This window comes from Trachurus trachurus, assembly GCF_905171665.1.
Source record: "Trachurus trachurus genome assembly, chromosome: 17".
NCBI lineage: Eukaryota > Metazoa > Chordata > Actinopteri > Carangiformes > Carangidae > Trachurus > Trachurus trachurus.
The window spans coordinates 4,052,216-4,067,090 of record NC_139900.1 but is presented as its reverse complement, the minus strand read 5'-3'; the positions used below and the strand labels follow the sequence as shown (position 1 = coordinate 4,067,090).

The 14,875-nt window shown below is 45.4% G+C and overlaps 2 protein-coding genes across 2 annotated transcripts in view; both read right to left on the bottom strand.

The window, feature by feature from the left end:
• The window catches only part of kcnq3 (potassium voltage-gated channel, KQT-like subfamily, member 3), a gene marked incomplete at its 5' end in the record, with an annotated part of 108,750 nt that extends 100,214 nt beyond the window's left edge, over positions 1 to 8,536 (bottom strand). The window contains one exon of the mRNA XM_083991992.1: positions 8,220 to 8,536. Within this exon, the coding sequence (XP_083848118.1) occupies positions 8,220 to 8,536 (317 nt within the window). The remainder of the gene's footprint in view (positions 1 to 8,219) is intronic.
• The window catches only part of cavin4a (caveolae associated protein 4a), a 225,517-nt gene that overhangs the window by 47,463 nt on the left and 163,179 nt on the right, over positions 1 to 14,875 (bottom strand). The gene's annotated exons all lie outside the window — the stretch shown is intronic.

The window sequence follows — 14,875 nt, the reverse complement described above, 5'->3', positions numbered from 1 at the left end:
TACACATCCAATAATACTACAATAATATGTAACAGAGGGTCCAGTGCAAACCCAATCGCCAAGCGGCCATTGACCTCTTGGCACAACGGTTTGCATCGTCGCTCCGTACCGAAACCCAACGCAGAGGGCCAGATTAACATCGGCTACAAATACAGGCAGATATTTTCTCTGCTCTGTGGAAATAATTTCACTTGTTGGACTTTTTCTTTCTTGTTTTAAATGAGAAGAAATACCAAAGCCTGAATCCTAAAATACTTGAAGTTTAAATATTCAGTGATGTTCCCCCCGTGTGGACATTAATTCTGTTCAAATGCAAAATAGTGGTGAAAGGTATTGCCCATTGTTTTTTTACAGTTAGACTAAAACACACTGTGTGATATTTACTGCATTTAAAATGTGTTTACTGTTTGGGGTGATGATGGCAGTAGGATTCAGTATTTGGTTTCAGATTTGGCTGAATCTTAAACAATGGATTCTGTATTCAGCAGAACCACAAACCCCGAACCCCAGGTTCCAGGCCCTTAAAAATCTAATCTATCCCAAATTTTCACTTCCCCTGAGCTTTATTTTGAAGGGCTGATACATGAGAAGATCACAAACCATCTCAATGATGACACCTGAGCCTGAGCAGCGGAGAGTGGAGGAATTCTGGGTTCTTCACCAGTGATGACCTCATTAGACGAAAGACGATGACGATATTTGGCCTGTTTTCTGATAACATGTGTCAGCGACAGGTTTCTGTGTTCATAATAATGTATCCAATGAAAATAAACACTGAATAGCACAATTTGTTATTTCTATCATTTTGATTCATTACATATTTCACTTAATTTCCAATCCAGAACCTCTGCTGATCTCGTCCCCGTCGATGGGTCGTTGAAACGCTTCATTAAAAACAGCGTCGGCCATAAATGAACAATATTCTGCAGCGACTCGGCTTCAGGCTGAAACATTCATGGAAACTCTGCAGCAGCTTTATTGATGTGCATCACTCAGCAGGAAATCAATCCAGTCCACCTTAAGAGCCGTCGCACGTCTTCCAGCGACAGGTTCAACAGATAGAGCAGCAGCGTTGAATTGAACTGAGAGCCAGGAAACAGGACACGAGAGGAGGGGAGGGAGGGGAAGGGGGGGGCTGATTTCATAACTCACGCCTCGCTGCTGGATGAAAATGGTGAGTCTACAGAAATGTTGTTCCAACAGCAGAAAATGCCGAACAAAGCTGTTTTTTTTCCTGCAGTTTTGTGGTAACAGGGATCAGAGCGTGGACGAGCTGAGACGTGGAGCCGTCACTCACTCACTCTTCATCTCAGAGTCGAGTTCCTGCGATCAGCGTCCGGTGCCAAAGATAATCACCTGAATCACTGGAACCCTCCGGGCACGAGCCGCTTCCTGTCGACTCCTCCGGTCTCTCAGCTCGGCTCAATTAGCTGACGTGCGCTCTCTCTCTGCTGCATGTGCACTGTCACCAAACGGCTCTCGCCCTGTGGAAGCTGCTGCTGCTGCGTGGAGTCACTAATTGCTAATGAGCGCTCATCATCGGCGCTAACGAGCAGCGCTGCAGGACTTCAGAACTGCACTTTGTCGGTTTGCATCCGGCTCTCGTTTGATCCGGTCGGTTTGACCCGCGAGCAAAGACGCCGAAGTCAGAGAGTCAGAGGACAAACTGTACCAGAAAAGAGTCAGAGCTGTGACTCTACTGCTTCTACCGACTCTGGTTGAATGGGATGCTACATCACACATTGATAATGATGATGATGTTGTCACAGCTTCTATGAGTCGTCAGGTAAGAGTTCAAGAAGTCAATGAACAACCGAACCATCAAGACGAGACGGACTGAACCACAACACCTGGGTTTCTATTTGAAGTTTTGTTCTGTAGGGAGAAATATCTGGGCGGGGCTTTGGCTGACTGCTTTTTTGTGACATCACAAAGTTACAGGAAGTCCTGATGGCTCAGTTTCCTCTGCAGAGGGGAAATTAATCAGATTCCTGAGTGGTGCAGTCCAACCTGAACCAACTCTGAATCCAACAACTTCATATTTTAACTTCTCCTGTCTTTTATTTTGAAGGGTACATCCTAAAAACCATCTCAGTGTAGTTTCCGAACTTCCTCTCTCAGCTTCTCTCTGGAGCTCTAGTAACAACAGGTCGGTGTCAGCCAATCAGAAGAGAGGAAGAGGCTCTGGGCCTCTCTTCTAATTGGCTGACTGTTTTCTAAAGTGATCCAATAAAAAAATAGACTAGATTTCAGAATAAAACACTCAGAGAAACCAAACCCTGCAAAGTTCTTGGATGGTGGGTCCAGGTGGTGAGGGGGCGGGGCTTTGTTGTGACATCACAAAGTGACAGGAAGTCCTGACGGCTGGTTTTAAGGCTCAGTTTCTGTATTTCCCAGCGTCCTTGGAGCTCCCAGCTGAAGTCTCTTGTCAGCAGCTACAAGGCTAATGGCAAATTAAAACAGCACATTTCTTCATCCCAGCCCTGTTTGTTGATGCATTTGCTGCTTTTCCACCCAATTTCCCCGTGCAGTGACAAAACAATTCAAGTCGAGGACAAAAACAAGGACACGTCCGTCGTCCTCTCACTAATGGGAAGTTAACAACAAGACCACTCTGCCTGTTACCAGATGCATAATGTGTTGTTGTCAAACACAACAGAAGACGGCAGCGGCGGCGCCCGGGGGAGACAGATGTGACGCCTCAGTGTGACATTAATCTCATGCAGCCTGAATTCAGGCGGTAATTCGCTGAGGTCTGAGGTAATTATGCGCACGGCGGTGTTTCTTTTTTAGAATCTGTGGACTCGGCACAATCTCAGAGTCGTCACATCACCGAGCTGCAGCAGCGTCGCCGAGTCACAGCTGCTGCAACTGACGATCTGTGTGAATGAACTTCTACTCTCTTTGATCCCATCCACTGATCGATCCTTCAAGTACGGTGGCCCTGAAGGCTCAACTCCCCGCAGCTTCAGAAAACAACAAACGTGCAACAAATTCAGACAATTCAGCTCAACACAAGAGGAGAAATAAAAGTGAAGAGGAGGTTGTTTAACTTCCTGCTAAACATACAGACACACACAGTCCTGCTTAAAGGGATAGTTCAACATTTTGGCGACGGTTTTCAGGTTTTTTATGTATAAAAGTACCACATAATTTAGTTTATTGCATCAAGGCTTTCTGACTTTGTTAGGAACCTCTATTTAAACAAAATAATAAAAAAATTTCACAAAATCCTAAATTGCTCTGGTAAACCAACCTTTTCATAGATACAGAATCCTAACAACGTAACCAAGAGATGAGAAACAAATGAGATGATAAATAATTGTTTTTACTGTGTTTTACAACTGATTTAAAGCAACACTAACTATGTAGGATTTGCGGTCTGCTACTGTGTCTCTCCCAGAGAAGCACAGTGGCCAATGTGAATTTGTTGCCGTGGCTGCCGTCACCGTTGCCACTTCGGTGAGTTTAGAAACATTATTTTAAGGTTGAGAAACTACATCGTGTTACTTGAAGAACCGACCCTAACAGTGTGTCCACACCGGGCACACAAAAGGTGAAATTTTCGCGTGATAAGATTACATACAAAGTCAATGTAAAGACGCAAATAGAGGCAAATTTGTGCCGGCGGCACGAATGCTGCGAATGAATGCTGGGAATGAACCAAATGAAGCGAATGCTGTGAATGAAGCGAATGCTGCGAATGAAGTGAATGAACCAAATGCTGCGAATTAAGTGAATGCTGGGAATGAAGCGAATGCTGTGAATGAAGCGAATGAAGCGAATGCTGGGAATGAAGCAAATGCTGCGATTAAAAACAAATATTCCACGTGTGAATGCTCTGTTGAGCGAGCAAGAGCAAGAGATGAGCAGAAAGCTACAAGACGAAGGTTAAACTGCATCAAGTGTGTGTGTGTGTGTGTGTGTGTGTGTGTGTGTGTGTGTGTGTGTGTGTGTGTGTGTGTGTGTGTGTGTGTGTGTGTGTGTGTGTGTGTGTGTGTGTGTGTGTGTTTGTGTGTTGTGAAGATCCAGGCCTCGTCTCACTGTCATGGTGTTTGTTGTTGTTGTTGTGAGGAGGGGCGAGAGAGCACGGTAGTGGTATCATCAAACAAACAGACAGAGAGAGCAGTGCGATGGGAGTCACAGAGCAGTGCATTGTGGGCCGCGGCGGCGCTGTCGGGTCGAGGTGAAGGTTCAGCTCTGATCTGCTGATGTCTCTCGTTTCCCTCGCTCGCCCTCTGACTCTGCTCCTCTACCTGACTCTCTCTCTCTCTCTCTCTCTCTCCTCCGCTGTAGATCTGATTTCACTCTCCGCTCACTGTTGTTATGGAAACCACTTTTTTTTTCAGCGCCTCCGGTTCCTGAGCTGAGTGATGGAAGAAGAAGCTGCTGTAGCCGGAGAGACGCTCAGTGAGCCGCCGCCGCCGTCTGCAGGGGGCGCCACACCTGTAAACAGCTGTTTACAGGTGTGAACGACCACAAACACCTGAGTCAGATCAGTGAAGACGCTTTCTGATCGAACTGATGTTTTGTTTTGTTTGTTTTTTTAACTTCCTGTTGCTACGTTACATTTTCTGTCTCTGCTTCGTTATCTCTTTCCGTCCTCACTCCTCCTCTTCCTAAACACGCGTCACAGCGTTGACGTGTGTAACAAGAACTACAACTCCCATGATCCCACAGTGACAGCATACACCGATTCCCCCATAGACTTACATGTGAAAACGCGGCATTTTAAACCTTTGTCTAACGCTTGTCCGCCGTCATGCCTTAGTTTGAATCACTTGTATATGCCGACAAAGAGCTATGTATTAAAAAACTCATCACAATCCGGGCTGATTGTTGCCCGTACATTTTAAAATATTGGCTCTTTCACAGTCGGCAACCAAGGAAACGTCACTTCCGGTCAGAAGTTACCCCGGCTGGGTAAGATATAAAAGTTCAGGTTGTGGTTTTTCAATTTATTTGCGGTGCAAAATGGTACACAACAACTCTTAGGCATCGTGTCCGAGTGTCTAGAGCCGGCCGGCGGTGACCAAGGGAACGCCACCTAAACGTCAGAGCCGTGGGGGAAGACACACAGTTCCTCCATAGACAGACGGATGTGACTGACTGTGAAAGACCCAATATTTTAAAATGTACGGGCAACAATCGACCCGGATCGTGATGAGTTTTTTAATATATAGCTCTTTGTCAGCATATACAAGTGATTCAAACTAAGACATGACAAGTGTTAGACAAAGGTTTAAAATGCTGCGTTTTCACACGTATGTCTATGGGGGAATCGGTTTGTTTTCCCCCACGGCTCTGACCGGAAGTGACATTTCCTTGGTTGCCGACTCGGTGTATGATAAACCACACGGTGTGCGTTTAACTTGAGCTGATGATTCAGCTTTTTGTGTTTTTGTTTTGTTTTTTCACTGATGTCACAGCGACTGTCACTTCCTGTCTGAGGAGACTTCACCTCCGCTGCATCTCTGTGGAACTTTTATTTTGAAAGGCAGCAGCAGCCTCGACACCGACCTATTGAGTTACAGAGAAAAGACGCGTATGTTGTCAGTCGAGACGCAGACGGACGTGGGTCAGGTAAACAATACGACATCGCCATGACAACATATTGTCACGTGTATTGTTTTGCCTCATGCTGATCGAAGGACCACTTGTTTACATAGAGGCTTGTTTATGCCGTTACGTGCAGCGGCTGTCGTCCGTCTGCTGTCTGCCCAATTTCAGGTGAATGCAGCATGAAAAATACGACTGAGTTGCTTGTGATATACAACCACAACGCTAGATGGGAGGAATTCCTACACAATGTACCTTTAAATACAGAAGGTTTGTACTGTGTGTGTGTGTGTGTGTAAAGTGTCGACATCAGCAGATAAAACTGAAGCTGGATCAGAACAAAACATGAAATTTGAGACAAACAAACAAACAAACAGGAGGTGTTTCCTGTTTGTCGCCTCACATCATCTTCATCATCATCATCATCATCTTCATCATCATCATCAGAGTGACAACTGAGAACCAACCAGGACGAACAATCAGTTGGAGGGCGACACTGTTCATTAGCTGCTGCTGCGTTGAAGCACACACACACACACACACACACACACACACACACACACACACACACACACACACACACACACAGTGGACTGACAGAGCTTCATATCAGAGCCAACGACCTTTGACCTCAGCTGACAGACTTTACAGTTTTACTTCCTGTTGTGTGTGTGAACTCAGCCACTGATTTACAGGAAGTTCAAAGTCCAAGTTCGAAGAAAAAAAAATCCCATCTCTGTGGATCTCTAAAGGGGGCGGAGCCTCTAGTTGCCTCTCTTCTATGACGACAGCATCCGCGCAAAACTAAACGACACCACGGGACTCGGTGTCGACTTCCTGATGTCACGTTCACACAAACACACAAACTCATCACTTCTGTTTTTTAACGTCAAGTCGACACTTTCTGATCTGATTTTTACTTAAACCAACACTTTGAGAACTTTTATTGTGAAAGGGTGTGTGCAGCTGTTTCCTGTAGGTGTAAACCTGAAAAATAACACCTCTAAAAGCCTCAGTGTATGAAGTTGTTTATCTACATCAGTGGTTCTCAAGGTGCGGTCCGGGGACCCCCAGCGGTCCTTGAGAGGGTTTGATGGAGGTCCCAACTTTTACTTGAAATTTTACCACTTTTTTCCAGAAATTTCTCTCTTTTTTTTTCCAAAACATGACGCCATCGGCCCTGACTTGAACCTACAACGACTAAGAAATGAATGTGATTCAGTCTCAGAGTAAATATTTGTGGATTTCGTCTTTGTGGTCTAAAGTCAACTGAACCTGATCAATAGAAAACTGATGGTTTTGTTGATTTACAGACTGGAACTAAACCAACAAACGAACAAACACAGGTCACGTGACTCGTCGTCAGACTTTCACTCTCAGTTGTTTTCACAATCAAACTTTAAACGTCACATGGATCAATCAGCAGCTTCTGTTACAGCTCCACGCATCCCAGTGTGTGTGTGTGTGTGGTGTGTTCAAGTGCCTCTCTCCGCTTCCAGGGTTAAAAACTATTCATTTCCCTCAGTATCAGGTTCCGACCTCAGTGATCAGGCTTCATTAGCGCTGCGGCTCACACACACACACACACACACACACACACACACACCAACAACCATGCAGCCCGAGGACTGGACTCAGAGGCGTTGCACCAGGGCAGGCGGCCCAGGGCCCTGAGCTGGAAGGGGCCCCCCAGGGACGGCTGGCATTGGTCCATCATATATAAAAATGTAACCAGAAAATATTGCCGTTTTGAATTATTCTGCCTAGATCTGAAAAAACAACAAGCAAGCGAATGATTATGTACATTCACTGAGCGAATATTATGAAAGTAAAATATATATTTCTTGCTAGAAATGCAATCAAAGGGCAGAAACTACCTCAAAATATTGATTTTTTTCCACTAAAAATGATAGAAATATATATATGCTATGTTTTTTGTTCTCACGGCCGGAAACTTGAAAGTCATGTGACGTGGACGCAAAACAAGAACCGTAACCGTCATACAATTTATTAAGAGCCGTTATTGTAGCTAAACCCTCTATGTTTTTGCACTTTGGACTAGACTTGTAGTCAAGACCGCCTGAACCGAGACCAAGACACTACCAAGACCAGAGAGTATCAAGACCAAGTCAAGACTAAGACCAGTTGAGCTCAAGACCGAGACCGAGACCAAAAAAACCCCAACTAGTTACACCATATTTTGCTATTCCGCATGAGTTGTAGAACGCAAGACGACGAGTGCCAACGCATCTGTGTCACAAAATGCATGTGATTGGTACCACTTGAAGGGGGCGTATAAATAATGAAATCCCCCAAAAAAAGCATGCCCGCCTGGATACTGTAGGCTACAAATCCCTTCGAGACCGTTCTGCCAGTCGGAGACATTGCGCGACCGAGAGACCCGAGACCGAGACCACAAAAAAGTGGTCTTAAGAACTACAAGTCTACTTTGGACCAATGTAGCCAAGGCAAGTTTTTATATGAGACTGGGTTGGCATAGTATGCAGAATTGATTGGGATTTTTAATGTTTGTGGGCTGGGGGGCCTCCAAGTTCCCTCTTGCCCGGGGCCTCCAGAGTGCCTAGAAACGCCCCTGCAGACTGGACATCACACATACACACACACACACACACACACACTAACAGGTTCTGGTTACTCACACGAACGCGTGGTAGAGCAGCGCCCAGCCCCTCGGCCGCTCCAGCGCGTCGTAGACCAGGTTCTGGATCCTCCTCCTGCGGATGTTATTCCTCTTGACGGGGCGGCTGTAGCTCAGCGGCGTCTTGGCCAGCAGCCCGAAGCCGATGCCCTGAGACCCGCCACGTTTATTATAGTCGTCCCCCCGGTCCCCCCGGCTCGATGCCGCCAGCAGCAGCGTGCCGTCCTTGTCCCCTCCGGCCGCTCCGGACCCCGGGTCCAGCGGCTCCTTCCGCGGCTCCTCCGCGCCGCTCGCCGCGCTGCGGGAGCGGAGCCCCATGCTCGGCTCAGCGCTGGACGCCCGGCGTGGGCTGCTGCTGCTGCTGCTGCTGCTGCTGCATCACGGTGCCATGGTCTGGTCTGCTCTGGTCCGGAGACTCCCACCTTCCTCCTCCTCCTCCTCTTCCTCTTCCTCCTCTTCCTCCTCCACCTCTTCTTCTTCTTCTCGCTCAGCCGCGGGTCATTTAAGGATGTGGTCCGCGGCGCGAAGGGAGGCGCTCAGCAGTCTGAGTCTGACTGAGAGACAGAGAGACGGAGAGCAGGAGGAGGGATGGAGGGAGAGAGGGAGGGAGAGTAGAGAGAGTCGAGAGAAGAGGAGGAGGAGGAGAGAAGAGGGAGAGAGAGAAACGTCGTTACGCGTCTGTTTTTGGAGAGAGCGTCGGCATCTGGTGCAGAGAGCGGAGCGACTGTGCGTAAAACCCGCGCACACACAAAAACACACACAGGCTACAGAGAGAGACACAGAAACACGCCCTCGTGACCAGAGCCGCGCGGCACAGACTCGATCCTCCGGTCAAAGTCGGTGAAAGTCCCGGTGAAGCAGCAGCAGCAGCAACGGACCGGTCTGAGTCCGAGTCCGAGTCCGGTGCTGCTGCTGCTGCCGCTGCTGTCAATCAATCACCGGTAGAAATCCAACACACACACACACACACATACACACATACACCAGAGACAAAGACCTGGCATCGCGCTGCATCCATCCATCCCTCACGCACACACACACACACACCGATCACAGACAGACACCTAGCCTATGGGAGGAGCACCGAGTCTCACCAGCGGAGGAAGCCGCACATGGCGCCTGTTTCCCGGGCTTCCAGCCTCCATCCACCTGCAGAGGAACTGGTGCTGAGGCTGAGGCGGCGGCGGAGGAGGAGGAGAGAAGAGGAGAGAGAGGAGGAGGAGGAGGAGGAGGAGGAGGAGGAGGAGGAGGAGAGAGAGAGAAGAGGAGGCGGAGGAGGAGAGAAGAGGAGGAGGAGGAGGAGGAGGAGGGTGTAGACGGAGGATGGAGAGAGGAGACGCTGTGAGAAGGAGGTCGATACTGAAACTGAGAGAGAGAGAAAATCCTCTCCTGCAACGCAGACACGACGTGCGCGCACACACACTCACATAAACACATGTAAACAGTGGTAGTAGGGTAGATGTATGTGCACGCGCAGCAGCAGAGGAGGGGGGGGGGGCAACACCTGGACTTGTTCCTGAGTGGTGTTGTTGGACACAAGACAGGAATTCCCCCCATCTAGCGGTGCGGTTGCATATCTGAACGTATTCTTGATGTTGCATTCACGTGAAATCGGGCAGACGTCAGACAGACAACAGACTGCTGCATGTAACAGGATAAACAAGCGTCTATGTAAACAAGTGGTCCACCAGCACGAGGCAAAACAATACAGGCCTGACAATATGTTGTCATGGTGATGTGGTATTGTTTTACCATCTTTCTCTGGTGGAGTAAAATGACATCCGGTTGGTTTGCCAACGGCCGTCTGCCTGACTGCACCTGAATGCAACACCTGCCTGCGGGCTTACGTAGCTACAACCACCGACACGACCAGGAAGAGAAAGTTAAAGTTTCTTCTGTTTCGATCTTTTGAAATCAATCAATCAATCAATCAATCAATCAATCAATCAATCTAGACCACCATGGATTTAATATAACCTATTGGAAGTCGATACCGGATCGAACATGGCGCAGGTAGTCCAGTCTACACTGTAAAAACAAAACCAAAAAAAAAAAAAAGTTACACTGATACATCCAGGAACAAGACCGTCGCCTCACCTGGCGGTTGCGCGCCAATCACCGCCGGTAGTGACGTCATTCCATAGGTTAAATGTCACGGAAAGAAAAAAAAAACTTGGCAAATAAATAAATGTGGATGAATGTTAAATAAAAATGTCAAAAAGTAAAACGGATGTTAATGTCACATGAGCTGAAACTTACAACAACATTAAGAAGAATTAGAAGAAATATTAATCCTATTTAAAATGCAACGACAACAATAGACACAATGATAAATATGTAAATGAGGCGATATCTAATTAAATATGCGCCTTATTCGCCTGAGGCCTCATTCTGTAGTTACAGTATCAAAGGTAACTGTCTCATAGGAACTTTATTATCTAGATAAATTCTGCATCAATGCCACAGTCTGTGGCTTCCAACCATGAGGGACCAGTTCCCTCCTAAATCAATTACTTCACTTGTTGTGAATTCTCTTTATTGTGACATATTACTGAATAATGTTTCCTCAAAGGATAGTTCAGTCTGGATCGAGGAACAGAAGAGTGACAGAGCTGAAAACTGAGATCAAAGTAAAGAACCAGAGGATGAGGACGTTTATCTTCCACCACAGGTCAATTAAATTAAAAAGAAAAAAACAAGCATTGAGGTACAAAGGAGATTTAAATGTATTTACAGTGAGTTTGTTCTCATTTCACCTTCCTCCTGCAGTGTTTTTATGTCTCTGGGTTTTGAAGTGAGCAGAGTCTCATTTGTGATGTTGATTGAGAGCAACAGAGATGTGAGCAACGTGTCAGATACACTGATGTTCACAGTTTAACTCTGCTCTGAAGTCTTCCTCATCTTATCTCATCTTGTGCCTACACTATGTTTTACATGTTTTTTCTGATTTTATTTAATTAGTTTAACATTTTATCTTCCTTACAAGAGAATTTATATATACTGTATATATATATATTGTTCATATAAAACTACAGGTTCATTTGTATTGTACATTTTATATGGACTCATTTTGCAGTTTGGCACAGTGCTGCTGATTATGTGGACTATAATTGGAGGTGATGTGACCTCAAAGGGAGGGGGTTTACATGGGGTTTTCTTTCTTTAATGTTTTATCTGTAAAGCATTTGCTTGAAAAGTGCTATATAAATTTAAAAATATATATATTATTATTAATATTCTGCCCCTTCAGATGCTCAGGACGTATGAACTCAACAATAAACATAATGAATGAGATGAACAAAGACTGAACATTGTAACAGAATTGACAGATGTTCCTAACAAAGTGAACATGCACATATTAATAATAATTAAAAAATAACAAAAAAAACACTGAGAACAAAGATTCAGTCCAGTTCTTTCCAAGAAATGAAATCCTCTATCACACACACATACACACACACACACACACACACACTCGGAGCCCAGCAGGATTTGCCAGCAGAACAGAACAGAGCAATCTTAAAATAGATTGATTGCGTGTGTCTTGGTGGCCTTTAGTATTTCTACTTAATCGTTGGCGGTCGGAGGATTTGACTAATTATCTGGATGAGAAACGGCTGAACGAGTCTGTAATTGAAAAAGCAATAGTTGGACTGTGGATGTCGTCCTCTGGTCCACACACACACACACACACAGACTGACAAGACGAGATCAGAGCCCAATTATCATCATTATTATCGTTCTTATTATAACTGTGACATTTTCAGGCTTTAAACTTCATTAAATTGTCTCATGAAGTGACTTTAAACAGCTGCGGTTCACATCTGTGTCAGTGTCTTTCATCTCAGCCAAACTTAAAACCACTGCAGCCACACAGTTAAACTTATAAACTTAAACAATAAATTCAATATTGACATGAAATCGGTCAGTGTTCACTAACATTGGACCATATGGGAGAAAATGACATTGAAAAACATTGAAATTGAAGGACACATTATCAGCTGGCTGGTATTAGGTTAACTAAAGTGTAACCGAAGGCTAAAGTTAGAAACTAGACTTTTCAAAGTAAGAAAATTGATTATGACGGATAAGACTACACAGATATACACATGGTAACATGGTAGATGATAAATAACCTTATCCACTGCTCCATGGATTGATTTCTCACCGGCTTCGTTGTTGGAAACAAATGCACATGGAGGAGAGGAGGGTTAGAGACACAGAGGAGGAGAAGAAGCCAAAATTAATAAACTTGCAAACATGTGTTACCTTCAGGCCAGCAGCCTAAGTTAGATACTAGCTAAGGTGTGACTGTATGTTTGCAAACATCAATTAGCTTCAGTCTAAAATAGTTAAGAAAAAAGTCAACTATCATAAGTTAGCTTTGTGTCACTCCATTAGTTAACTAACTCCATTAGTTAGAAATGAGCAAACATTAGCATCCACTCGTAGACATGTGACAGGATCTGATCCATTAAACTTAAACTTAAAGTAAAATGTACAAACAGATAAAAGTACAGGTTATAACAGGTACAGGTGTCATTTAGTCTCTGTTGGAGCCTCCAAAACTTTGAGAAACTCCAACTCCAACCTGATGGATCCGTTTAACTGAACTAGGCTAAACATGTGCTGGACTCACAGTATCTGTGGCTTCTGGACAAAACCAACAGAAGTCAAAAAGAAAATATAAATCACACCCAGAGCCCACAGAGTCAGGATAAATCTGCCAGGAAACAAGTCTCCTGTGTCTCCAGTGTCTCTCTGGGTCGTCCCAGGTCGTCCTCCCTCGGCGCTTGTCACCTGTCAGGTGAGTCACCTGTCCAGCTTCTGTTTCCTGCTGCTTTCATGGCTGAGTGCTGTCGGCGTTGAGGCGGAGCCGGACAGCACCGCGTCCACTGAGACCTGGACACTTGGACCCTGTCCTCACCTGTCCTCCCCATGATCACACACACACACACACACACACACACACACACACTGAATGCACTGTTGGCTGAACAACGTGGTTTTCCAAACTGTCACTTTTTCACATAGTGGTTGAGCTGATGTGTTAAATAACTTACTGTAATCAAAGACGTGGTTTAGAAACCAATACTGTATCTGTGTCAGGGGGTTTCTCCATGACTCCGCCCCCTTTAGGAGACCAGAAGACCATGACTCCGCCCACCTTTAGGAGACCAGCAGGCCGTGACTCCGCCCCCTTTAGGAGACCAGCAGGCCGTGACCCCGCCCCCTTTAGGAGACCAGCAGACCGTGACTCCGCCCCCTTTAGGAGACCAGCAGACTGTGACTCCGCCCCCTTTAGGAGACCAGCAACAGACCGTGACTCCGCCCCCTTTAGGAGACCAGCAGGCCGTGACTCCGCCCCCTTTAGGAGACCAGCAGCAGCAGCAGGTCTTGAGTCTATTGACTCCAATGGGAGAAGTGAACGTGAGCTCAGATTCTGGTCGATTCTTAGTAAATATTGGACTCATTTTTCACATGACACATCTCTTCTAAACATTTTGACATAAAAATGGACAAATTTCGGACAATTCAGATTTTGTCGCCAGATTTGGCACAGATCGGCAATTAATGCTCGTGAACGCCTGCGCTAAGTAATTTTTGTAATGCTAAATATGACTGTTAGCTGTGTGAATATTAAATGTTTTTTTTATGGAAATATAAACAGCTCACTTTCCTCTACTAACAACTTTTATAAATCAACACACGTTAACAACATTGGAGCAGCTTGTAGCCATCCTGTCATAGAAGAGGGTCTTTGCTGTAACTATTTCACCTTAAAATATCTCATCTGATTGGCTCTAACGGGTTGAGTGTCTTCTGTCACTGACACAGCGCCCCCTGTTGGCCTGCTGCTGTTATCTCACTTTACATCAACACAGCAACATCAACCGTTGAGGCCTCGTTATAAAAAGTTAGTTAGCTCGCTGTTGTCAGTGCATTGGTCACAGCAGAGGAAGAAGAACAAGAGACTTCCAGGAAACTTCTTTGACTCATCCATCCAGGATTGAGTTTTTGTCCTTGTTGTCCTGTTGTTGTGTTTATTGACTGGTTGTCGTCACATTTTAATTACAGGCTAATAACCTCTGTCCTCCATTTGTTTTTGCTGCTCCACATTCATTGTCAGCTGTGATTATGAAAACAAACGAGGCTGCGCTCACAGGAAGCTGCATGGAGCTGATTGGTGACGTCCACAGACTGTAAATCCTGACTGATGTCACACAGGTCGCTTCATTACACACATATACTCCAGATTACTTGGAGAAACAAACAGGTATTGGAATAAGTTTATTGACGCCTGTAATGTTAGGCTTTAGCTTGTTTCAGAGCTTTACGATTTAAATATAAAACAGCTTCTCTGTCTGGTTTTATCTTGTAAAGTCATTTAAATCAAACATGAGTGAGTTTCTCTAAAGGATCAGAACACAGAGTCTCATATTATTTCATTACTAACCGATAGTTTTCTGATCTTTATCCTCTACTCTCCACTACTTCTGGTTTTGTTTGGACTGAAATGACTTAAAGAAAGTTTGTTGTACCTGAATGCATCACAAGAGTGTGCCAGCAGCAAGTCAAGTCAAGTCAGCTTTATTGTCAATTCCACAATATGCACGGGACATAAGAGAATCTAAATTGTGTTACTCTCAGACCCTC